This window comes from Rousettus aegyptiacus, unplaced genomic scaffold (genome assembly GCF_014176215.1).
Source record: "Rousettus aegyptiacus isolate mRouAeg1 unplaced genomic scaffold, mRouAeg1.p scaffold_m13_p_2, whole genome shotgun sequence".
Lineage (NCBI taxonomy): Eukaryota > Metazoa > Chordata > Mammalia > Chiroptera > Pteropodidae > Rousettus > Rousettus aegyptiacus.
Window position 1 is genome coordinate 171,440,850 of NW_023416295.1, and position 26,156 is coordinate 171,467,005.

The 26,156-nt window shown below is 39.6% G+C and overlaps 1 protein-coding gene across 4 annotated transcripts in view; it reads left to right on the forward strand.

Annotated features, from left to right (window-relative positions):
* TNRC6B (trinucleotide repeat containing adaptor 6B) overlaps positions 1 to 26,156 on the forward strand; it is a 216,532-nt gene that overhangs the window by 125,261 nt on the left and 65,115 nt on the right. For all 4 annotated transcript variants that reach the window (XM_036237544.1, XM_036237545.1, XM_036237547.1 and 1 more), the window contains 2 exons: positions 21,580 to 21,667; positions 25,879 to 25,900. In XM_036237544.1, coding sequence (XP_036093437.1) covers positions 21,580 to 21,667; positions 25,879 to 25,900 — 110 coding nt within the window. The remainder of the gene's footprint in view (positions 1 to 21,579; positions 21,668 to 25,878; positions 25,901 to 26,156) is intronic.

Genomic DNA, 26,156 nt, shown 5'->3' on the forward strand with positions numbered 1-26,156 from the left:
CCCGCCCTGGAGCCGGGCCGCTGCCACCTCTGCTTCACCTTAGTGTTCTCTCTCTCAGCTTTACTTCTCTGTGACTAGTTAATAACTTTATACCTAGTTAACAATTCTTTGTTAAAATTACGAGTGTGGACTGTCTCCTGCATGGACTTTGACTGGTACCAGTCAAATCAGCAGAACCAGCAGAACGTGCAGAACCAGCAGTACGTGCAGGCTCGGCACCCGAACTTCTCTCCCACGTGCTTTTGTTCTCTGCAGCCAATGAGCTTTTTTAAACCTATGAGTGGATGCCCATGTTCTGAGGGAGAAAAAAGAACATTCTTCATGGGGCCTGCAGAGCCCTGGGTGGGCTGGCCCCCGAGTCTCTTCTCACACTTCCCTTCCCCCGTCTCCATGATCTGGCCACATAGGTCTTATTTCACTTTGTCAACAGCAAGGCCGGTGGGGTTTCCTCTACTTGGATTCCTGCTGCATCTCCCCAATGCCTAGTTAGCATTTTCTTCCTTTAGTTTAATTGTACCCTCCTCAGGAACCACCCTTCTTCCCTCCCTGGCAGGTACCCCCACCACAGTACCCTCTGAGTACCTCGTGCCCCTTAAAGCACCTACTGCAGCCTTAGTGGATATTTATGTGCATTTTTCTCTAATGAATGTGTCTTTCCCCATCTATACCATTAGCTTCATCAAGGGCAAGACTAATTGAGTGTTTGGGTTTTTTTGTTTCTTTTCTGTGTCCCCAGTGTCTGGTGCATTGTGTGTGCTAAATAAATATTTGTTGATTGAACAGTAAGAAGGGACCAGTTGGTGGTATCTCGATGATGATGTCAATTTTTTTTATAAACTAAAATTTTTCAAAGAAGTCTTTGTAGCTGTGTGTCAAATTACTTCATTAAAAATATTGACAACTAAACCATGAGAAAAATTCATCCGTTAAAGTGGAAGTCGTAGTATGTTACATTAGTCTTCTTAATATTCAAATGAAAAGACAGAAAATGAAAACCTGTGCACCCCAATAAAACCTAATTCTTATAGTAGTTTCTATATTTCCAACCCCTCCTTAAAAGACAAATATAAAATTATCCTTCTTTTTTCGAGTTGCCATTAGTCTCAAATTGGAGATTTTGCCGAACCTACAATGTATGGATATTTGCTCTTCTGAAATTTTTTACTCTTAACCCAGTACAGCGCCCAGTGTTCGATGCAGCTATGCCCTAATTTTCCTTTCTGCTAAGTCTTCTCAAGGTCTCAGTCACGTGGACAAAGGCTTCCACCCTCACCAAGGGACCCTGCATGTACTCTTCCTCGAGCCCATTACCACACTCTGAAAATTCCTTCTGACTTTAGGAGCGTTTCCATCACCTCTTGTCTTCTATCACTAAATAATTGTCATCAACTATTTTGTAGTTAATGAAAAAGTAGAGACTTTTACCCCCAAATTACTCCTTTGTTAAAATTGGATTTTACAAATTCTCTAAAACCACCATAAAAATGTTAGGATTGAAAGGAACCTGACATCATCCAGCCCAGTTCTCTTACATGTGAGAGCCAGAGAACAGATGAGTGAGCTGCCCAGGTCCCATGGAGTGTCGGAGATGGAGCCAGAACCTGGTTCCATACACCCTGGCTCAGGTGTCAGTGGGGACTGCAAACCTGCTGTGTGTAAGGCAGCGTCAGGAATGTCTTTCTAGGTTGATCCTCTAGAACTGACACATCCATATCAGCATTGCTTTTAAAAAGGAGACTGTGTAGACATGGAAAAAAGTGCCCTAGCACTGGTAGGTTTTGAAAGAGGAGTTTCCAAACTTTCTGAGCCAATTAAATATGACTAGAATAAGGCCATAACCCTTCAAGATAAATGCTTCAAAGAGGGCAAAACTTATTTGTCTCAGTAAATCCTGGTATGATTGTCAAGATCTCAGGCTTATTTCTTTATAATATATTTTCAGTGTGCTTATAATATACTTAGAGACAGTGACCCAATTTAATAATACATACTATAAATAAAATTTAAAATCATATTATAATAGCACCTTATTGCCTATCAAATGTTAGTGAGGACTAGAATTCTGAGCAGGGTGTGGAAGTGCTGCCAGGAAAGCTTTTGTGGGTGAGACGTGCGTTAGCCCCTGGCGTAGTTGAACAGAGGTCATCTTGATACCTTTTTTACCAAGCATTTCTTGAGCACCTTTCTTTGACTAAGCACGAATGGCATTGGGAAACCAGAGAAAAGCAGAAGGTGACAGTGGGTTCTGGTAACAGGAAGTGAAAGTTTGTACAGGGAGATGTGGTAGAGGAGATGGAGCCACATGAATGGCAGGTTTGAAGAGCCAGGGTTCAGGAGTGGGGGCTTGATCATAATAGGTAGTAGGATAAATTCATTGGCAAACTGGGACTGGACTGCCTTTTGAGCAGCAGGCAGAAACTGGACTTCCTAGGCATTCTAGGAAGCAAGTTCACCTGCCTCTTGAGTTTTCAGGCTGATGATCTGGGCAGGTAACATCACATATACTCATAAAAGAGTCAAGTTGCTATTAAAGGCAGTTATCTGATTAAAAATCAAATGAACCTTTATTGTTGCAATTACCCTGTTATGTAGATATTGTTTACCAGTTCCTCTCTGGGATACCAGGCTGAACTCCTTGAAGGCAGGGCCTATGTCTGTTTATACCTCTGTGCCCAGGGCCAGTGTAATAATACCTGGCACTAAGTAGGTAGACAATGAATATTTGCTTAGAAAAAGTGAATAAGTGCTCTGGGCTTTAGGAATCCTTTGGATCTAACAGGAAGACTGGAGGAGATGAGACTTGAGAGAGGAAACTTCAACTGGTTGGAAACAATATGTAAAGGAGCAGAACAGTCGTTTCTGGAGGTGGGAATAACCTAAGCGAAGGCTGAGGCTTAGGAATGTGGGCGGGAGGCCCTGCAGGAGGCCAGAGGCCCTTTTATTGCACGGGGAGAACAGGAAGAGTTCTGGACATGATGGCAGGTGCTGTCCCCTTTCATATTGTGTAGGTGTTCCCCATGGACCCCTCGTCTCACACACCACCACCGCCCTCACCCCAATGGCCAGCATCTGCTCTGCTGCCATCCACCCTGCAGACTCTGGCTTACACTCTACACTCAACAGCTTGGGTCCTACCCTGTGCCTTTTAGACTGGGTCTTTCCTCTCCCTAGATGACTTTTCTCCCTATGTGGCTATTTTTGAACATTTGGCATTCAGATATCACCTGCTCAGAAGCCATCCCTCAGTGTATCCTAAGCTTTCCCTTATCTTATCCAAAAGAACCCATTCTCTGCCCTTTCTATACTCTGCCCCATTACCCTATCTAGTTTATTTTCTTCATAGTATTGATCACTACTGAGATCATATTATTCATTAGTCTGCCAGTCTAATGCCTGCTGTCCCTTACTGGAGGAATAGAAGCGCTTTTTCTCTTTTTCTCCTCTATCCTGAGTACTCAGAACAAGGTAGGGCCTTTAGGCGGCAATAAATGAATGCATGGGGAAAAATAGATTTTATTACAGAGGAAGACCCTTTGTTTTAAACAAATCATTTATAAACGTAGGAACTTTATTGCAACAAATTATGATACAGCTCACAACTGATCTTGCTGAGAACCACTGCTGTAGTAGACGAGGGCGGAGCTTGGATCTGGGAGCATCTGAGCACGTCCTAGCTTGAATGCTCGGGCCTCCCGAACTCTGTCTAAATCTATGCTGGTTGCTCATGGGTTATGGAATGTGTAGTAGGCAGTCCTTGCCGAAGGATCCCCAGACTCTTGATAGCTGAGGGCCCTGAAGGTGGAGCCAGAATCCCGAGAGTGACCAGGAGCCAGGATTTGGGGCAAGACAGCGAGTGAGTGAGCGAGTAGACTCGTGCATTTTCTTTCCCCTTTGAGGGAGGGGTGGAAGTTTGAGTGAGGCCCCTTCACTCCCCACCTGCTGAGGAGCCTTTGTCACTGTGTCAGTTTTAGAGTGACTTAGACGAGGGAGAGACTGTCTGAATCTACCTTGCTGGAGGCAATGAATAGTTTCGGAAGTATGTGTGCCCGCAATTGCTCAAGTGTTTGCTTAAATGATTTTATTTTCTTGGAAATTTTTTTACCTTTTGGTTATCACCTTTACAGTTTAGTTTTGGCACTCAGTGTTTCATTTCCCTTCTGCTTTCATCTTTTTTTTTTTTTTTAATTTTTTTTTTTTTTAAAGCAAAAGCTTAACTGTGGAAACCTCAGGTTGGCCAGAATTGGCAGGCATTGCTAATGTGCTTTCTTTCTTCACTTTCCCTTTTAAAGCCTTTGTTTTAGGAAAAAGGAAATTGGTGTGTTGGGAAAGCAGTTGTTAGCTTTTCAAGACCGGACTCGCTCTATTTTGGTAAGGGCCCTGAGCATGTCAAATAAAATGAGTAAAAAAAGCTAAAGCAGGAATGTAGGGGAGAGCAAATAACCGTAAACTTTAACCCCAGATTGGTACCTGATATGCTCTTAGTGGAGAGGCTTGGCCATTCCTGGGCAGCTTTAGGTTTCCCGAAGATGGTGACATTCTTCTAAAGCATCAGTCCCCAGCCTTTGTGGTACCAGGGACTGGTTCGTTCGCTTACCCGCTGCTCACTTCCTGCCGTGCAGCCTAGTTCCAGGGGTTGGGGACCCCTGTTTTAAAGTATCCTATCTCCCACCTTCCCCACCAACCCAGCCCTCCCCCACTCCACCCCCATTCTGTTGATACTCAGCGTTCTATAGTACGTCTAGACGCCCAGGCCAGAGACCTCAGTTCCTCCACCTTTCCCTGTGACACAGGATACCATTGTTTTCTTTTTGTCAGGGCAGTTTCTTTATTTTAGGTACATGAATTGTTTGACAGTAGTACTTACCTATATTTCTAAAACAGGTCTCCAGTGTCTGGCACATGTTTCAGGAATCACTTTCCTAGACCAGCTGACTGCTCAGGAAATAGATAGTGCAGATTTGGTTAGTTGTATTCTCTCTCGGTGATAGTATAGTTAGGTGAAGATCTTTGGTACCTTCTTCCCCCCTATATTAATTCCTCCTGTCTACTAGCTGCCACCCCTTGCCCCAGGTTCCCACTAGACTATGTGCCCAGCCTGCCCTCGTTCTAAGCATTCTGTGTATTAGAATTAAACAGCTGCTTGGTGAGCATGGAGTCTACGTAAAAGGTGATTTGATGAAAGATTTTAGTGATCAGTGTCCTGAAGTTAAAGAGTCCTGGCCTATCCGTCTCTTTTTCCATTTTAAGGTGTGGCCAGGAGGCAGGATGACTCATACCCAATAGTGGGGCACTTTCCACCCTGGGAGAAGTAGAAACAGCATGAATTCTTACTCTTCGGTGTCTCCCCTGACCACCTCTCATGCAGTATTCTGTCTTCACACCATTTCACAGCCCTCTCACGGAGGTAAAAGTAGGGAGTCTCTGAAACCACTTCCTGTCCGTGTGAGCTTATTGCCAAGCAGGGTTTCATTCCATCATGGCTGATCTTGACAGCCTGCATGTTCCTGTGAGGTGGACCATGCAGTCCCTTCTGGGCCGCTACATGAAATGCTGTGGTATGGAAAATACAGGTTTAAAGGGGATGAGGAGGCAACAAAGGGGGAATTTCCTGGCCATTTGAAGGCTTTGACTGGAAAAAGAAAGCGGGGTTGGGGTGGTGCATCCCAGGTGTGGGTCAGAGAGGCCGAGGGGAGTGGGGCTTATTTGGGGAATGGCAGGTTCTCCCAGGGAAATTGGGGCTCCTTGCTGAAGCCTGGCAGTGATCTTTCTTCTGAACTCAGGATTGCATTACTGCTTTGACCATGCATTTGACTCCCAGATCCATTTTATATTATTGTTTATTCAGATACATTTTTGGATTATCATTTTTTTATTTAAACTTTTTATTTTTAAATAATCGTGGATTCACATGCACCTATTATAAGAAATAACAGTAAAAAAAAAAAAAGTTGTAAGAAATACTCTTATGTACCCTCTACTGTTTCCCCCAGTGGTAACTCCTTGCTGTATTATCTTTTTTTAAAATTCAATTTATCTGGTCAGTAGGGCTATACAGTTGTCTTATAACCACCTAGCTTTTCTTTTTCTGACACATTACTAGTTTTTTATATTTCTGCAGAGTCTCTATTCATATGCAAAGATTACATATAAGCCCCCTTTTTCTGATACACATGATAGCATAAAGTACACTTTTTTGCATCTTGCTTTTTAAATTTAACAATACATCTTGAAGATCTGTCTTCATTAGCATATAGAGGACTTCCTTTTATAATTACATAGTATTCCCTTGTGTGAATAAGCTATAATTTATTTAACCAGTCTCCTAAGTGTCGGACTGTTTCCAATCTTTTGCCATTATAAACATGTTGCAATGAAAATACTTTACATACATAATTTCCCACACATGTAATTATTTTCCTGTGATGTATTCCTAGAAGTGAGATAGTTGGGTCAAAGCCTACATAACACTTCACTTTCTACAGATAACTGTCAAATTGTCCTCTGTATAGACTGTATCAGTTTATATTCTCACCACCAATGTATGTGAATGCCTTTTCCCCTGTCTCCTTTGATAGCACTATATTTTTACCAAATTTTGTCTTTGACAATTGGGCAAGTGAAAAGTGGTATCAATATAGTTTTAACATGCTATTCTCTTATAGGGAATGCAATAAATCATCTTTTCAATTGTTTCAGAACTCTTTATTTCCTTCTCTGTGAACTGTCTGTTCATATCCTGCACTCACTTTCCTATTGACTTGTTGGTCTTTTCCTTATTGATTTGTAGGAGCTCTTTATGTATTATGGAACTTAGCTCTTTGTGATATAAATTGTTAATATTTTTCCCAGCAAATACTGATTTTGTTCCTAGTAGGTTTTATCATGGCAATTGTTTTAAAGTTTTTATATATCTGTACTTTAAACAGATATAGCAATCATTTCTTTATGGGCTTTGAGTTTGTGTCATAGTCAGAAAGCCTTTGTTCATTCTGCAATTATGAAAAGAAAAATTAACCACAGTCTCTTCAAGTGTTTTAATGGTTTCCTTCCTTCCTTCCTATTAAAATCTTTCCTCCATCTGGAGTCTGTTTGCATGTGAATTGTGATATATGGATCCAAATTTATATAGGAGTCATGCCTTCTGAGGAATGCTGTGTGTCTCATGCCTCTTTGTGTTACCTGTGCTCCTTCTCTGGTGCTTTATGCGTAATAGGTGCCTGATATGGAGGAGGACACTACTGCCAGAAGCACAACAGCCACCCTGGGCTGGGTATTGTCATTTGTAATTCTCTCTCTCTAATTATTTCGATCTCTCATCATGGCCAGCCATTATCTCTGATCCACACAGTTTCAAGATAAGTAGTGAAGCCCCCATTATATAGGTGCAGAAGCTGACTTAGAGGCCAGATAATTTGCCCAAGTTCCTACTTTTAGTGTCTGGAGCTAAGATAAATACAATTAGATCTTAAAACCCTCACACTTCAAAGCCCATGTGTTTTCTCTTTACCTGATGACCTTGGTAGAGAGCTCTGCTTGTAATTAATTGATCACACTTCGATGTGGGATTGTGGTAGGTCGAATCAAAACAACTTTGAAGGAGATGTTGGAAACTGCAGGTCCTGAAACACAAAGAAATACATAAATACTGCACACATTTGTTAAGGGAGTTCCTGTACGCAGATGACATATTGGATGTGTAATTCTTAACTAAAAGTGGGAAAAATCTTTGATACCTTGTCTAAGAGAAACTTAAGTATTCTCAGAAAAACATGAAATTTAAACATAGCTATTACTGATGTTGTTTATGAAAAATTACAATGGTAGATCATTCAATAAAAATTTTCCTCAGGTACATAAATAGAAATCAGGTACAAAACTGTACCTATAGAGAGACTTAAATATCATCTTAAGTGGAGGTAGGCATCCTGTATCTGAACCTGAAGAGTTAAACACAGGTATGTGTTGGTTTCGCAGTTACCAAAAGGCTGTATGTAAATAATATTTTAAATTTTGTGTCATTTTCCCACGATGTATAATTTTAGTTGAAGAATTGGGTCAAGTAAGTTAATGAGATAGCTTTACCATGCATCTGGTTACTTATTAACATTAAACATGCTTATCTTTCAGAAATATACATTTCCCTCAAAGTAATTCAATTATTATCATTCAGCTTGCTAAATTTAATTGCTGACTACTGGCACACAAGAACAAGACTTTCCATTTTTACTATTCTGAAAATAGAGCACAAATTAAAACCATTGAGAAGTAGGGTATGACTGTCACCTGTGGAATTCTGAATTCAGAGTTGCTTTCCTTCTTCTCTGCTAATTTTTTCAATACCAAGAGAAGTGTCACAAATAGCACCCTTTCTTAGAGGGTTTCCAGAATTAGAATAACGGGCACAAACTTAATAAAACGGTAGTGGTGCAGTATAATCAGGAAGCTTCCACACTGCCTGTCTCACTCACTGTTTGCAGTAGGTGCTGTTGTGGTCCCAAAGTCCAAATCTCTCCCATTTAATGTCTCACATAAAAAGCTTGGGTTTTCCCCCATAAGATACAGATCTAGAAAGGTGTGCAAAAATCACTTTCCTTGGTGGGCCACATTATGACAACACCTTCTTGACCTTGCCTGCTTCTTTCGTCAACGTGGTATGACATGAGTCCTACCCTGGGTCAGAGGAGAGCCAAATGAAATATTGTTTGAATACTCTTTTTTTATTACTTAGGTTTAAGTAATACTTTTAAAGATTTCCCTGCACATTATTTAGCCTCATTTTTTATCTGTACAAATGTAGTTCCAAGAGAGAACATGGCTTGGTCAGGAGACAGAAGGGTCCAGAGCCTGAGGGTAACAGGTTCTAGTTGAGGGCACACACTTCCCAACTCTCTTCCCCTTTGTTGATGGCCACAGACCTTGCAGAACCTTCCATACTTCTCTCTTGGGAGTGCGCACACAAGAATGAACCGTAGAGCAAGGCTTCGATCAGCCTCTTCAAAGATGAGGCCCCGGTGTGAATGAGCATGCTTAAAGCGCTGCGGGCAGAGATTTCTTGTCCACTGAGCCTTTCACTTTGCACATGGATACCATGTACATTACAGTCATATGTCACACTTTAGTTGCTTTAAAATCGCCTTTTAATGGAGTTTCAGCCTAATGTAATTTTGGTTAAATTGCTAACAATCTTGTTGATATCAAATGTCAGTTACTATTATTTATTCTTTTAATGTAATAACTGTATTAGCCCATGCGTGGAAGCAGGCAAAGAAGGGGGAGAAGCTACGTGAAAACAAAAGCAGCCCCACTCTGTTAATAAGTTGTCAGTTCTTCTAAATGACATGGGCCTCACAATTGTGGATTCTGATTGATAAACATTTTCTTTTCGGGTGAGGAACTGTATTTCATCACTGTTCCGTAGATTTCCAAAGCCCTGGCTCAGACTGCTAGACTTCGTTTCTTTTTGCTTTCTTTGCTGTTGCACGTGAAGGGCAGAGTGCTTCTCTGGCTTTTGTGGGTTTGTCTGGCCCTTAAGGTTTAAGCATAGTTTTTAGCGGTTCCAGGATATAAATATTAGAGTATGTGGAATAGCCCTCATCATGAATGCTGCTCTTTAGCCCGTTTGGATATTTATAAAACTACTCCTGATTTCAGACTGTCTTTAGGAGCCTGGCATACTAATTGTAGTATATGGGGGAAGTACTTTCAGGAATAAGATGAGAGAGTTATTCACCAAATCTTAGCACGGTGAAACCTAAGGGGTTCTTTGAGCTTGCAGAAGCTTGGTGTAAGGCAAGCAAACTACAAGAATAGTTGAGAAAATAGCGAATTTGATTCTGAGTTACAACACAAACACGCCATGTAGGCGTTTCCAATTTAATGAAACCTCATGAGAAAATCCAGTGAACATGCCTGTAGTTTATGGAGATCTTGAGCAATGAAATGGAAAGGTAAAGGTCTAAAAATTCAGACATTTGACTTGGAAAGCTTTCTTTTACAGGAGGCTTCATTGCATTTAAAAATGAAACTTTACACTCATTGTAGGAACGTTATCTACGCATAAGCTCAGATTTAAAGATTTGCCATGTTAGGGAACAGTATGCATACCTTGGGTGAAATTTCAACTGATGAAGAGATCTCACTTGTACTGGTATATGAGGGCTGACAGGAAACAGGCCATTCAAGGTATTCCATGTAGGAAAGATTTTTTTTCCTAGTATCCTTTTTCTTTTAGCTCTTTATTGAAGTAATAAATTATAATTGACATATAATAAACGGCTTATATTTGAAGTGTTCAGTAGACACTAAATGTCGAACTACATATACAAGAGAAAGCGAATGTATCTTTTATCTCCCAGAATCTGTGCCCATTTGTCAGTCATCCTTCCCACCATTCCTGGCCCCTCCCCAACCCCCAGGAAACCACTGATCTCTTTGTGTCACTATAGATTAGTCTGCGTTTTCTAGAATTTTATACAAGTGAAACAGACAGCAGTTTTGTCTGGTGTCTTCACTCAGAACAATTGTTTTAAGGCTCATCATGTTGTGCGTATCGATAGTTCATTCCTCTGATTGCTGAGTAGTAGTTCATTGTGTGCTGTGCCACGACTTGTTCATCCGTTCACCTGCTGGTGCACATCTGAGTAGTTTCCCCTTTTCAGCTATTACAAATAAAGCTGCTATGAGTATTCATTTAGAAGTCTTCGCAGTAGACATAGGCTTGGAAAGGCTGGGTCCAATATGGTAGGTGTATGTTTAACTTTAAGAAACTGCTATACATTTCTAAAGTGGTTGTACCATTTTACGTTCCCAGCATGAGAGTTCTAGTTGCCAAAACTGATATGGCCAGATTTTATATATATATATATATATATATATATATATATATATATATATATATATATATATATATTTGGACATTCTAATAAATATGCATGGGGTAGCATCTCATTGTGGCTTTGTTTTAATGACTGATAATGTTGAATATCTGTCTATGTGCTTTTTTGCTATGTCTATATCTTCTTTGGCGAAATGTCTGTTCAGATCTTTTGCCCACTTAAAAAATTGAGTTGTTTTCTTACTACCAAGTATTGCGAGTTCTTTATATGGTATATATCTAGACAGAATTTTCTTTTCTTTTTTTCATGGCGACATTGGTTAACCAGATCCAATAAGTTTCAGCTGTACACTTTAACAATAAGGCACATATATATTTACACTGTGTGCAGAATTCTTTATCAGATATGTGATTTGCATATATTTTCTCCCAGTCTACAGTTCTTTTCATTCTCGTAATAGTATCTTTTGAAAAGCAGAAGTCCTTAATTTTTGATGTGGAAATTTATCAATTTTTTTCTTTTTATGGATTGCACTTCTTGGTAATGTATCTAAGAAATAAATCGCCTAATCCAAGGTCACAAAGATTTTCTCCTAGAAAACATGTTTCCTGTTTTGTTCTGGTTTAAGGTTTTATAGTGAAGTCTGTGATCCATTTTGAGTTAATTTTTGTAATAGTACAAGGTAGGGATTAAGGTTCTTTTTTGACATATGGCTATCCAGTTGTTTCCATACCGTTTGTTGAAAGGACTATCCTTTCTCCACTGGATTATCTTGGTACCTTTTTTGAAAAAAAGTTGTCCATCCTATCTATATAGGTCTATTTTTGGAATGTATTCTCTCCCATTGAACTTTTTGTCTATATCTTAGTGCCTAAATCATACTGTCTAAATTACTGTATCTTTACAATAAGTCTGGGTATCAGGTTGTATAAGTCCTACAGCTTTCTTCTTTTTAAAAAGTCGTTAGCTATTCTAGGTCATTATGAATTTTGAAATGAGCTTGTCAATTTCTACAAAATAAAAAGTCCTGCTGGGATTTTCATAGGGATTATATTGAATCTATAAATTAATTTTGGGAGAATTTATATCTTAACAATATTGAGTCTTCCATAAATGCAGTATATCTGTTAACGAATTTAGGTTTTTAAATTTTTCTCCGCAATGTTTTATAGTTGTCATTTTGTGGCAGTTGCACATTTTTTTGTCACATTTACCCTATGTACTTAATAAGTTTTGATGCTACTGTAAATAGGATTTTTTAAAATATCAGTTTCTGATTGTTTGTTGCTAATATATAGATGTGATTTTATATCCTACAGCCTTGCTAAAGTCATTATTCTGGTAGCTTTTGGTAGATTCTACTATATCTTTTAAGAAGGAAAGGTTGTAATATAGAGATTAAAGGCTCAGACAACCATTAGAAAGTCTGGGGGGCGGGGAGCGGATTCAAGGAGGCCACTGTCATTGTTGATGAAGTTGAGTGCCAGGTTCTCAGGAAAGCAGTGATCTCAGCTGCCTGCAATTCCAGTATGGCTTTAATTCATCTGGAAGCTATCAAGATGAGAAATCTTGTCTACTGATGGCCTATGTGTCTGCTTGCAATTGTTTTCAAAGAGTGTTAACTTCTTTTCTGCCTTCCAAATCTCAAATGGGTACCTCTGGTTGGCAGTGTCTAATCGGGAACAAATGGAGAATGGGATTCTGGGAAATGTAGTTCTAGGTCTTTTCCTGCAATGCAGGGAAGACTATAGGAGGTGGTGATGCCAGGTTAACAGACAGTCTGGCACACAGGGCATTAATAGAGATACATATAAGATCTTGCACTTGGGTGTGGAGAAGCGACTTAGCAGTGCTGTGGTAGATGGCTGTAACTCAAGAAGATGTGATTTCCAAGAAGGCAAATGGGTTCTTTGACATTATGGGCATTGGTATATTATCTGGGACAGTGAAGTGGTAGGTCTCCTCTGCGTGGGTACTGCCTTGCCCAATGCTTGGATGAGTGTAGACAAACTGGAACATGTTTAGGGGATAATGTCCCCAGTGGTGAGGGGGTAGAAAACCAGGTCACATGTGGAATGTTTGACAAAACTGAGAATGCCTCGGGGATGCGTGATGGATAACTGCAAATAGTTAGAAGACTTGGTCTTTGCAGTCTGAAAAGGAAGGCTTAGGACCAGTGGATAGGAGCTTTAAGGAGACACTTTCTAAGGCAATATAAAGAACTTCCTGCGTAGGTAGCTGCACTGCGAGGGGAGGTCAGGCGTTTCCTTTGTTAGAGATTGTTGGGCTGCCTGGCTAGAGGAGGTAAGGCTTAAGGAGGAGAGGGATTTCAGTTTAGATGTTCCTCAGGCACCATTCTAACCCCAAAGTTCTTTGCAGGGAAAAATCCCATAAATCCTTGGTTACAACTTTTGCCACATGGAATTTCTGGAAATGAAATCAAGCTCTTTTAAATATATTATCGTACTTTATTTGGTTTGAGTAATTCTAAATAAACCCATTTCTTGCATGTGCCTCAAAATAGGGAAAGTGGGAAATTTGCGAGATGCTTAGAGTCAGAGGCTGGGTATGCAGAAGTCTTATTGTCATATTTTATTGATTGTGAAACTTGCATTTTTTACATGCCTGACGTTGCTGACATCTGCATGCAGGTGATGGTACTTTTCAACTATCGATGCCTAATATTTGCTGTCATCACTTTTTTTTTTTTTTTTGCATGCACAGATTTGGTTCTAGCTATTTCTAATGTCATTTCAGTGGAATCCTGTGTACATTTGGTACTACATGAGTTCTTTAATTGCCTTTTAATATATCGTCATAAAGATTACCCTATAATTTAACACTGAAATAACAGATGGGCATAACAAGGCATAAGCTTGATATTCATAAGGTTGTTTATCCTTGGAGGAATGACTACAATTCCATATTTTCTTAGAAAGAAACAACCAAGTGTATGAAATCTGTGCCATTCAAGGTAAAGTGCAGGGATCAGCAGCTTATTAGAAATGGAGACAGGTCTCAACCCACAACTACTAAATAAGAATCTGCATTTTAACAAGATTTCTGTTAAAGTTTAAGAAGCATTGCTTTACACGACTTCATGTGGGAAGATAACCCTTATGTAGAAGGAGCTGTGTTGAATTTTTTTTCCTATCAGCCACTCAGTGCTAGAATGATTTTTATGCCTCAGTGCTATTTGGCCTCATCTACTAATTTAATATGTGCAGATTACATTAGCATCCCATTAAATTCCCTCAGTCAGATCCAGCAAATGAAAAAATGTTAAGAACAAATCCAACACATTTATTTGGAGTACCCTCCTATGTAATTTCTTCTGCCTGAATGAATATATTCTAATATGCTACCTTTTTTACATTTTTAATTAAAAACATTCTAAATAGATGATTCAAGCACTTTACTTTTTTCATTGTATTTCTTTTGTTCATTTTCCTCACCCCAAATATATGTGTGATATCAACCCTTAATTGGTTATGATAGCTAATGGTTTTGTGTCTAGTTATTTTCTTACTGTTTTATAAATTGCCAAGATTACCAATTGTCTTTTAAGAAAATAAATGGCTGTACAAGTCACATATATTAGATGTGCTTTGGAAACTATATAACTCTGTGTTGGACTGAGTTCTTAGTGTGCAGGTAGCAGCATTCGTTCTCACTGGTGTTGGGGATCTATTAAATGGTGACGCTGTCTCACAGATCTTTGGGAACCACACGACGGAACGGGGGGCCCCACCAGAGCCTTTTCCTCTTCTGTACATCCAGGCAACCGCTGTTACAGGGGTCCACCTCAGGACTGCATCATCTCTGCCATGCTCCCTGGGAGGTGGGTGCTCTCCACCATGTCCCTTCCCTGTTAATGTCGCACTTGAGCACAATTTATTGGTAGAACGTAAATCCCATCTCAGACCGTCCAGTTATGAGGGAGTTTGGGAAGTAGACCAGAAGAAGGTGTTTGGAATTGGAGTAGACTAAGCTGATGCACGTGTCCCTCCACAAAGTCACATAATAGCCCCTGTTACTATTATGTCACTGAAATTCTTAGTAAAAGAATTATTTTATGAATTATGTGGTGGAGGAACGTTTCAAACACTCCTATGATATCATATTTATATATCTAATGTACTTAAGGCAAGGAATCTTGATTAGTAAAACAATAACAGTTTGAACATGCTAGGGGTGAAATTTTGATTCTAGAATATTTTTAGAAATGCATTTCTGTGAATGTCAGGACTAAACGATTCCTAAAGTTCTTTTTGACTCATGTGACTTTTATAAAGAGCTATTTAAAAAATTGTTTAAAGTAAAAGTCCTTTTAAAAATGTAAACAGGTGACTAAAAGAGGAATCAATGTTAGAGGCACCTTTTTTTTTTTTAATTAAAATTTTCATTGAGATAATTGTAGATTCACGTGCACTCGTAAGAACTAACACACAGAGATTCCATGTGGCCTTTACCCAGTTTCTGCCAACGCACTTCTCCAATCCTGGTACTTAACTATTCCCTCCACCTGGTCAGTCACTCATTTCTCAGACAGTTTTCTTCGTTTAGATCTCTACTGGACGTCGGTGCCTCAGGCGTTGGTGAACATTTCGTGTAAGGCAGCCCATCTTCTTCCCTGTTGTTTCCCTCTTGGTGACTCTCTATCCCCTTCCTTAGCTTTACTTTCTTCATGGCATGCATGATGATTTTCTGGCCTACATGTTTGTTTCGTCTACCTCCTATCTAGAATGGCAGTCCCCAAGGGCAGGAACTCTCTCTTTTACCCACTGTTACATGCCCAATGCTAAGATCAGTACCTGGCACATAGTAGAAACTCAGTGTATGTTTGTTAAATGGTTTAACCAGTTGTTCTGAAGCTTTTCTTGTCGACATCATGTTCCCTGAGAGGGATCAAGACGCGTCACTCTGTCTGTAATAGTGCATTTCCGTAATATTTACATGGAGGGCCTACTGTGTTCCTGGTATTTGTGCTCAGTATATATCAAAGAAGAGTAAGGTCGGCCCCAGGTGTTCAGGGACTTCGTCAGTAGCAAATGTCAGCTCACTGTCCTACAGTGTGCTGGCTGCTCTGAGGGAGGCCTGCCAGTCACCTGTGAGGACAGAAGCAGGAGCCTTTGAAATATTGGTACCTGAGGAGAGACGCAGGCTGAGATTGGAGCTGAGGAGAGAGATGTTGGAAGTGTCAGTTGTGTATGTGTGTATCCTGGTGCTAGTTTGGTTTCTTATTCAGTTATCAGAAAATATGGTAAATTGGAAACATGTTGTCAATCTAAGGAGAGCCCCTCTACCTGTCTAATCACTATAATCGTGAGGGAGTTGGTCTTAACCCCTTCCAGCACTTTCTCCCTTACTCCTTAGCCTCCTTGCCAGACACACTAGTCTCAGTCCTTTACATTTGCCGTTCCCTCTGTCTGGAATGCTCACTTGCAGACATCCGCATGTCCCTCACCTCAGCGGGCTTCCATTCGTAGGCCTCCTCATCGGAGAAGCCTTCTCTAACGTTAATCACGTGAAAGATGGTGCCCTGTCCCCTGCCTGTCATTCTCCATCAGCTTACCCCACCCGGTCTTTTTGGGGCACTTGTTGCTGCCTGAAATGTATGTGTTACACATGTTCTTTGTTGTGTATCTTACTCGGTTGTCTCTCTCCCCCACTGGAATGTAAGCCCCCTGAAAGCAGAGGCTTGCTTTTGTTCCTGCTGTGTTTCCGGCACTTAGAAAAGTGCCTGGCTCATGTTTCGTGCCAGGTAAAGCTTTGTTAAAGGAACGGAGCACTTCCCGGGTCTCCTGGTAGAAGGGAAGTGAAGCACAGGAGCCCCCAAACCAGCCTCTGCTTCCCAGAGCCCTGCTCAAAGCAGCCACGCGACAGAAAAGTCATTGCACGTGCTCTGATTGCTGCCCGTGACTGCCAGCATCTGCCTCGGGACTCCTCAGGGACCAGGCGAGAGGCAGGGCTGAAGTAGTGGGTGTACAGAGGAGGGCAAGTTTCTCATGAATTGGATTTGTCAGGGGAGGTTTCCTTGAAGCAGATAACTGTTGAGCCAAAATTTGACAACAGGGTAAGATGTGACTGGCAACAAAAAGGAAGGAGGAAGGTGTTTATGTCAGGTATGAAGAATGGATGAGGGAAAAGGTGGAAGTTGGAACTGTGCTATGAGTGTCCTTGAGTGTCAGCTCTAGGGAGAGGTCACCTAGATCTGACAGCTCTTTACTTCCTTGCACTGCCTTGGACCCTTGGAGGTTTTGGCCATGTGATGAAGAGGGTTTTTTAGGCTGTCAGCATCATTGTTCTTCTCTGTGTTCTGAACTTGTGTACAGAAAATGATTCTTGCTCTACCTCAGTGCAGGCGAATATTGGATATTTCCTCTATTCAAGTACTGCCGTTCTCAAAAAACAAGTCACTTGTATATCTTGGAACGAAGTAATGGTCATTTCAAAAGAAGAAGAAAACACTATTGTGTTTTCTTGACTTTAGACATTCTTAAGAGCAGGTTGGCTTTTTTACCATTCTATATTTATTCTAGATTACACTGTTTGCACTTGCATCTAGCTGTGGACTTAGAGATGGGAAAAATATGAATGACTTTTCCTGCTTTCACACTTAGAAGCAGTTATGGTTAAGTAGTCACCTGGCATTTATATTTGGTTGCTGTAAGGGAGGTTTGATTTTTGAGTATAAATAGATAATATTTTAAAGTTTAGGCTTGAACACAAAATTTTAAAGCAGTGGTTCTCAGTCCTGGCTACATGGTAGGACCACCTGGATTGCGGGGCTTTAAAAAACAATCCTCAAAGATTTTTCTATGTAATTGATCTGGGATACTGTGTAGGTAATGGTTTTGTTGATGTTTGTCTTTTGGAGCTTTTTGGGGGCGAGGGGGTACAATCTTGTACTTAAAGTTGAAAGTATGATTTTTTAAAAAAAATTTTCTTCTGAATCATTCAGAATAAATTGCTAACTCAGTGTCCTATCACCTGCAATCCTAATGCTTATTTTTATAAAAACAAGAACATCCTCACACATAACCACAACACAGCCAACAAAACAACAACAACAAAAAATTAACACTAATACATTACTGTCTGTCATTTAACCTTCAGCCCCTACTCAAGGTTTGACATTTGGCCCCTCAATGTCCTTTATAGCAAAAGGATCACACTTTGCATTTGGTGGTTGTGTCTCTTTAGTGTCTTTTTGTTTAGAACACTTTGCCAATCTCTGTGACGTTTATGAATCTTTAAACTGTTGAAGATTGTAAACCAGTTATTTTTATCAAATGCCTTTCAGTTTGGGATTGTCTGTTTTCTCATGGTGATATTCAAGTTATACTTATTTGAAAGGCAGATCGTAAAAGTGGTGCTGTGTTCTCACAGCATCCTGTCAGGTAACTCAGAATTTCAGTTTGTCCCAGTACTGATGATGTTCGCGTGGCTTCCTTGATGAAGGTGGTATCTGCCAGGCTTTTCTCTTTCCTAGTTAATAAGCATATTTTTATGGGGAGGCACTTTAAAACGATATGAATAGTCCACAAAGTTTTCTAAAAAACAAGAGCATCAATTTATTCTCCTACTTATTTCTATCTGTTTGGACTAATGTTCTCCTATTTTATCCAATGGCTTATAATCTGTTACTATCATTATTTATGTTTATGCTCATACATCCCAGATTTAGCTTGCAGGAGCCCCTTCATACTGGCCTCTGTGACCATTTGAAACATCTGTCATTTGTTAAACATGTCCTTCTTTGCAAGCAGGCATTTAAGGTTCATCATGTGCTCTCCTTGTCCTGGCTCCCAGATTAGCTCTTTTTCCAAAGAACTCTGGGTTTTTTAGTGAAGAATGGTACTTAGAAGCCACGATCTGGGTGCTAGATCATTGCTATTTGGTGGTTGGTCGTTCCCAAGCCCTCTCAGTAATAGAACTAAGGAGGGGGAGAGAGGGGAGGAGAGAGGGAGGGAGGGGAGGAGGGAGTGAGAGAGTGTGTATGCACACACAGTAGTCCCCCTTTATGCACGAGGGTTATGTTCCAAGACCCCCAGTGAATGGATGCCTGAAACCATGGATAGTACCGAATCCTATATATGCTGTTTTTTACCTATACACACCTTTTCACTTAAAGGAAGCACTTTGTGCCTTTTCTTTGGCATATTCAAATTGCCAGCATTACCAAGCTGGCACTTTGGGGGCCATAATTAAGTAAAATAAGGGCCGTATGAACACAAGCACTGCCATAGTGTGACAGTTGATGTGATAACAAGACGGCCAAGTGATTAACAGGCAGGTAGCTCATAGTATATTAAAAACCATGAGTTCCTGCCAATAACTGATTGGTTCAACTCCACAGGGTTCTTTTGATTTTTCTCTTTTCGTTTGCATAACTCATTTTTCAACACTGAAAACCTGCCTGTCATTATTATATTTATTTGTTGATCAGTCCCCCTGTGTATAACCAGTCTCGCATCACTACCACCCAGATGCCGTCCCTGCCTGGGTGCCGTCTTCACACTGCTTAGGCTCTGACTTTGCAAGGGGACATTTTAAAGCTCCCCAGATGATGCCAACGTGCAGCCAAGATAGAGCAGAACTGAGTCAGAAGGTGAACCCCACACTGTTTGTTCCATTATTAAGTGAATGGCAGGTTTTTAAGTTAGGTTTGGTTTGGGAAAATAAATTCTTCCTAATGAAGTGAAATTTAAAGAGAAGACTCAATTCTACCACTATACATGGTAAAAGATCAGGGTGAAAGCACAGCCTGTCTCCTGGAAAGCTTTGAAAAATATTTGTTTTGGAAATAAATCTGCTTGTAGTGAACATGAATTTCAATCCCTTTCCCTGAATTACCTGTTTATAGGAAAAAATATTTGAAAAGGTTAGTTGTTTTTTAAGAATGTGTCTCGTTAAAGACTTACAGCTTTTTTTTTTACACTACATTTTTAAAATAAACTTTTAATTTTAGAAGAGATTTAGAAAAAATTCAAGTCAATGCTTTTTAAAGCATCAAATATTAAATAGGAGATATTCAGACTGTCAGTTGCTCTTTTTCTGTAGTCAGTAACCCTTTAACGTATGGAAACTAAGTTACAGTAACTGGGTCATGAGGAACCCCATCTCCTCCTTCCACTTGCAGCCAGAGGAAGCAGGAGGCTCTAGGAGCCAAATATAACAGGATCTGTGGTCAACCTACCTTAGATGGTCAACATCCATCTTGCCAATTTTCGTAAATCCATTTTCTTAAAGTAATGCACGGCTGCAAGTGGATTTTCACCAAGGGCTCCACACTGAGACTGATATGCATTATCTGACTCCAAAGAAATCCAGCTCTAAACCTAAGGAGAAGTCAGTAAAATCCCTTTTTTGATTATGTTTTTAAGGTTTTCATGGAAGTTGCCTTTAGAATGTGAACTAGGCATTTGTGTATTTATGCCCAGAGGTACAAAAGGAGAAAAACCCACGTTTGTGAATGTGGACAGGGCCACTGGAAACTTGGCATGTAGATGAAACTCTTGTTGTTGTTTTAGTTCTTGTTTTCTATAAGTAAAGCATTAACGGCCTTTTCATGAGAGCATGCTTTGGAGTTGATCCCCAGGACTTTCTCTAGTGGTCGAGTGATTTCCACTCCTCCAGCGTGAGTCCTTCAGGAACCATCTTTGCAATTTTTGCCACATCTGCAAATGTTTACTTAACATTTTTCTTTAGCTTGTCTGACTTTTAACTTAACCTTTTTCTCAGTGATTTCTGTGAAACCATGGATTTGATGTATTGATCCCCTAAAATCACAAGTACTGCAGGCAGTATCTATTCAACACTTTGGGGACCTGGGAACTAGATCTGTAGTTCTCTTGTTCTGAAGTTCAAAAAGCATACTTTCTGGGGTCTCTTGCCACCTTGAGCTTTGAAGTTACACCAGTGCTTGCTTATGTGTTCTTCTTAGTTGATACATACAGTGAAAGTTGGCAGCTTTCTATATATATAAGAATATATTCTGTACTGTATTAGAATGAATGTTACATTTTAAAGTTACTTTTTAAATGTGAGGTATAAATTACATTTTAAGAAATTACATTAATTTATTAAGATTCAACACATTTCCTCAACTAGAATGTTTATTATTCTGTATCATTTATATTTTGATTGGGGGGAGCAAAACCTGATTGTCTCAATTCAGATATGCCTGGAAGATGCAACTGTGAACTCATTCAATAAACAAATACATGGATATATAGGACACTTGGTACCTGCCTTAAAAACACAGGATATAGAACATAGAGTATTGTGTTAACCACTCTGAAGATTTCAAGATGTCATGGGAAACACCTAAATTATGATAAATATCTGTGTACCATAATTGAATTAATATATTCTGGGTTATTTGTGAGGAATATTGCCAGAGCCAACTGGAGGTTGTCGTATATTCACATTAGATTCTTTGCTGAGTTTAAATAAACTAATATTGTATATATCTGTGTGTATTTTAGGAAGATGTTATAAAAACTCACTTTAATAGACTTCTTTGACACCAAACTTAATGTCATGTTTTGCACAAAGAATTACAAACCGAAATGCAGGGGTAATTAAATGGTGAGTTTTGTGCATTCTCCTAGTTTAAGTAAAATACTGTGTTCTGCTCAGTCACAGAGATGACACGTTGCCTTGCACACCATCTACAAGTGTTGGATTTGCTACAAATACAGCTGTGTAACCTTCTGGTGTGACATTATTTTAACAGAGAGAAGGAGCAAGAAAGGGAAGAACAGTTAATGGAAGACAAGAAAAGGAAGAAAGAGGATAAAAAGAAAAAAGAAGCCACTCAGAAGGTGAGTTTAATCAATTATGTCTGTTAAATAATGTTGCAGCCGATTTTATGAAAACAACAGTAAACAATATTGAGAAATGCAAGATAGTTATCAGCACTTGAACTCTCATCGTATTTCCTTATTTCTATCATAATTAATCTGCATTTTATTAAGCGAGTTATAGAATAACTTCAGAATTGTTGGAGTTTGCCCTGCTGTTCTCCTTTTGGTCCGCCTCCAGCATTGTCATTGATATGAGTCTGCCTTTTGATAATTTCATAACGAAACTTCCCTTGGAGAGGACCTGGTGGGCCTGCTTAGAGCTTTGAGGAGGAGAGCATCCTATGGCTTTGAGGAATTTGCTTAGAGAAAAAGAGATGCTGAAAGAAAAAAGATGTAGGGGTGACAGCTGTCAACTGTCAAGTCTTAGTCGAAGTGTTTGACAGGGCCGTCTGGAGCAGAGAGGTGTTAGGCACTCCCCTCTGCCCTGCTCTCTTTGCTGCAGATCGTGCCCCTCTGCCCTGGGCCTCGTCTGAATTTCTTTCCCCACCTCGCCACTCTTTTAAGCATCTCCTGACTTGGGTTTTGTCTCGGCAGGGTTGTTTTGATCCTTTTTTTGGAGGCAAAATGATCTGCCTGCAGTTCTTGTTACCATACCCTTGGGAAGCAGAGCCCCACTGTAAGAGGCAGATTTGAGGGTCTCTGCTGTGGTCCCAGGGTATTGAAGCTAAGTTTAGGGAGGTGGAAGCTATTAAAAGGTTTAGAGGGGACTCTAGATTTAGAAGAGACTCAAGGCTGTCGAACATAAGCTGGTGCAAGTTTGCGAAAGGAACACTGCAAGTTTTTCCAGCATTGTTGGATGTAGTGTTTCCCGTAGTTCAGTTTTCTGAATTATTGAAATTAGATCATGTACGAGTGCCAGCATTAAATAATACCGGAAATGTTTTCTGAACTGGTTGCCCATGCCCCTGCCACATTAAGCCTGTGAAATGTAATTTATCTTTTCTTCTTGACTTAATTAAAATGAATATTCATTATTGGTTGGTGCTGTAATAGACTTCTGTGCTCTTTCAGATCTTGTCTGCTTTTAGTTTGTTCGTTTCTGTTACTAGTGGCGCATTCACCATCACATCCTCATGCTCTCAGGGTGCCTGCTTCTAATGCATTGCTTCTAACTTGATCTTGTTAGAATTGTCTAAAATGACATTAAAGAATCTTGACTAAAGTTGTCAGATAATGACTCAAAAGCTCTTTTTGTACTTTCTTTTGGGTACGCAGCCACATCCCATGTCGTCCAGGTTGCAGATAAGCAGCTCCAGCAGCCAGTGGGTGTTGTGGGCATTACCCTGCGCCCTGCACACGCTGACCCCCCAGGTGGGGCGGTGGCAGAGCGAACCTCTGTGAAGGCTCTCTTTCCTTTAGGGCATTCACATTTAATCTGCAGTCTGTGGGAATGGATGGTTAATAAGCTGGACATTGGGGAGCTTGAGCAAAGATTGGTAACAAGAAGATGCCAAATAGAGCAATTGATTAGGATGTGTACAGTCCATCTTCATTCTTCACATAGATAACAGTGTTCTCTAAACGTGAAAATTTCAGTATCTAGAAATGATTCATACAATACGCATCTGTAAATTTTCATTGTGGCTCCCACTAATAGAAAAATGACTGAAATTAAAAATGGTGTGAATTTGTTCAAGAGTGAATTAAGATTATTTACGCAGAGAATGTAGATGATTCAGCTAGATGATCTGTGTGCTTGCATCTGCATGAAAAACTGGTTAAGACATTATGGCAAAGAGGAAAATCGCCATAAATAAAATTCCAGGGGGTTAATTATGAACAGTAAAAATTCAGTCATTTTGTTCAAAAATGTTCTAGATCAGCTGACACAGGATCTAGGCCAACACATGGCCTTTGGTATTGTTTTATACTGAACCATTGTGAAATTTTAGAATGAAATTGTGATTTAGCAGTTTTAAGGAGAGAACGCAGAGCTTGCCATGTGATTGTCTTAGTGGTTTCCAACTTTATTGTAGAGACTACACCTCAGCTAGGAGGCATAAAATGTGCTTCGATGCAAAGAATTGTAGAGAACGTGCCAGAGGTTCTATTATGCGGTCATTCAGTCAGTCAGCAAGCATTGTGATGCTTCTTACTGCTTCCACATCTTTCTCACTGCCTAGCCCATTGCTTTATAATAATCTCTTTGCGTGTGTCTCTCCCCGTTAGACTGACTGTGATAAGTTTCTCAAGGTTTTATTCATATTTGTATTTCCAGTAACTAGGATAGTGAGCACCTAGTGCTTAAGTGTCACTCAAAAATGTTTGTTTAATAAGTGAATGATCAAGAATGAGTGCTGGCAATATAATTTTGTCAAAGAATTGATTTTCATTTAAAGTTAAGTTTAATTATTTCCGTGCAGAAATTAAACATGAGCTTTTTCCATTGTGTTTGGTGGTAGATCGCTCTTTCTAGAGCCATCACTGAGTAAACTGTTAGATTTCCATTCATGAGAGAGGTGTCAAAGAAGGATTCCATTAGCATTCATTAGGCTGATGTTGCTAAAGGATCATTGTTTAGTGTTGGCAGAACACATGCTTTGATCACCCAGCTTTTCACTGTCTGGGGGCAGCTCTTTTAACAGAACCCACACTGTAAGACATATTTGACATTATTTGGATTTGTCACTTACAGTTGGGGAAGGCATTGACTTCCTGTATAAACTGATCTTCATAATGGCATTCTAAGAAATATGCACAATGGTATAAACTTAAACTGCCTTAAAGAATTGGTATGTGGATACAGATCAGTTCATTCTTAGATAAACGGGATTATACAAAATTATACAGTTGAATTGAGATCTGTAACAATTAGTACTGAGAAACACATTCATTCTAAGATGCTGTCTACCACAAATTCAATACAGTAGAATTAGCTTGTCTTTTAATGCAAGAATGTAAGAAACACTCCAGGAGGTCACACAAATAGATTGTTTAGCTCATTCATTGTCTGACAGGTGGTGCGCCTGGAATCCATTGTGCAATGAGCTGGTTAGCTACGGGACATAACCCACCAGAGATGCACGTTTTCGTGAATACCCACAGCAGTAATTTAGTATGATTACGAGTCAAAAATAATCAGACCTCTTCTTTTCTCTATGAATATTTTTATTATAAAAGTCAGAGAACCAATATAAAAATACTTTGGAAGATTAAGTTAGGCAAGGGGGTCAAAATTACCCATGATCTCAATAGTGTAATAAAACCCCTATTGAATTCTGGAGTGTTTTCCTTTGGATGTTTTTCTTATTCATGACCTTTTGTGGTTTTGTTTTAATATGATAGGGCATGTATAATTAGGTGCCCTCCTTTATTTGCCCCTTTTAATAGCAGAAATAATTTTTCATGTGGCTCCTATCATTTCCAAACTCCCTGAAAACCTATTATTATATTCAGCCTGTCCAGCCTTTTAGGTTAATCATTTCTATAGGTGTACTAGTACATAAAGGAATACCTTTAACAAAGCAGTCTGTATTTGTTCAAAATTTACATATTTCACTCTTTTGCTATATTTCATGCTGTTCAAATTTTACATATTTCATTCTTTCGCTATAAACTTTGAAAAAATAGCAAACATTTCTTGAGCATTGGCATAGGATATCTCTAATTTTTATAGCAGTCCTGTGCAGAGAGATACTATTATCATCTTCATTCAACAGATAAATAGGAAATTCAGATCACACAGCCAGGAGGGGGCACAGATTGGTTCTGAATCGTACCACGACCTCTGATACCTCTGATACCTCTGATAATGGGACCCTGAACTCTGCTTTCTAGATTTGAGGTTAAGCGTTTGAGTTCATACTCACAGGGGAATCTTTTTGTCTCTATGGCTAATTTAGTTTCTGGGCCACATCCATTTGCTTTTCTCTAGTCATAGCAATCAAAATGGCAAACAGCATTCCTGGTACAAAGACCTCATCATTTAAGGAGAGTGGAATACTTTTTATTTTAATTTTTAGTATACTTCATAATGATGGTCACGTAAGTTATGATGGCCATTGTCTTTAGAAGGATGTCTAAACTGCCTCCAAGCTTTTTCTGGATTGTAACTGTGCTTGTATATCTGATAGCTTGAATTACTTGAGTTATTGGGATTAAAGTAGTCTTAATAATACCAAATTAGAAAGCAAATCTCATTTACTTATGTCTCTTCATTTATTTTGCAGGTCACGGAACAAAAAACCAAAGGTAAGATTTTTTTCCCTTTTTAAGTCATTAGAACCTTTTGTGGTTTAGATTTTACACCCTTGCTGACTCAGCCTCCAATCGACTCGATAAGTGAGAGTGGGTGTAGAGTAATTAAGGATGGATGTTTGCAGTCACTAAAGAGCAGTAATGACAAATTAAAAATACTTGTAGTAGTGTTTGTAGTGGCCTAAATTTTTTTAGGAGGCAAAAGAGATTAGAAAAAATACTTTGTTTTGAAAGTATTTGGGTCAGGTTT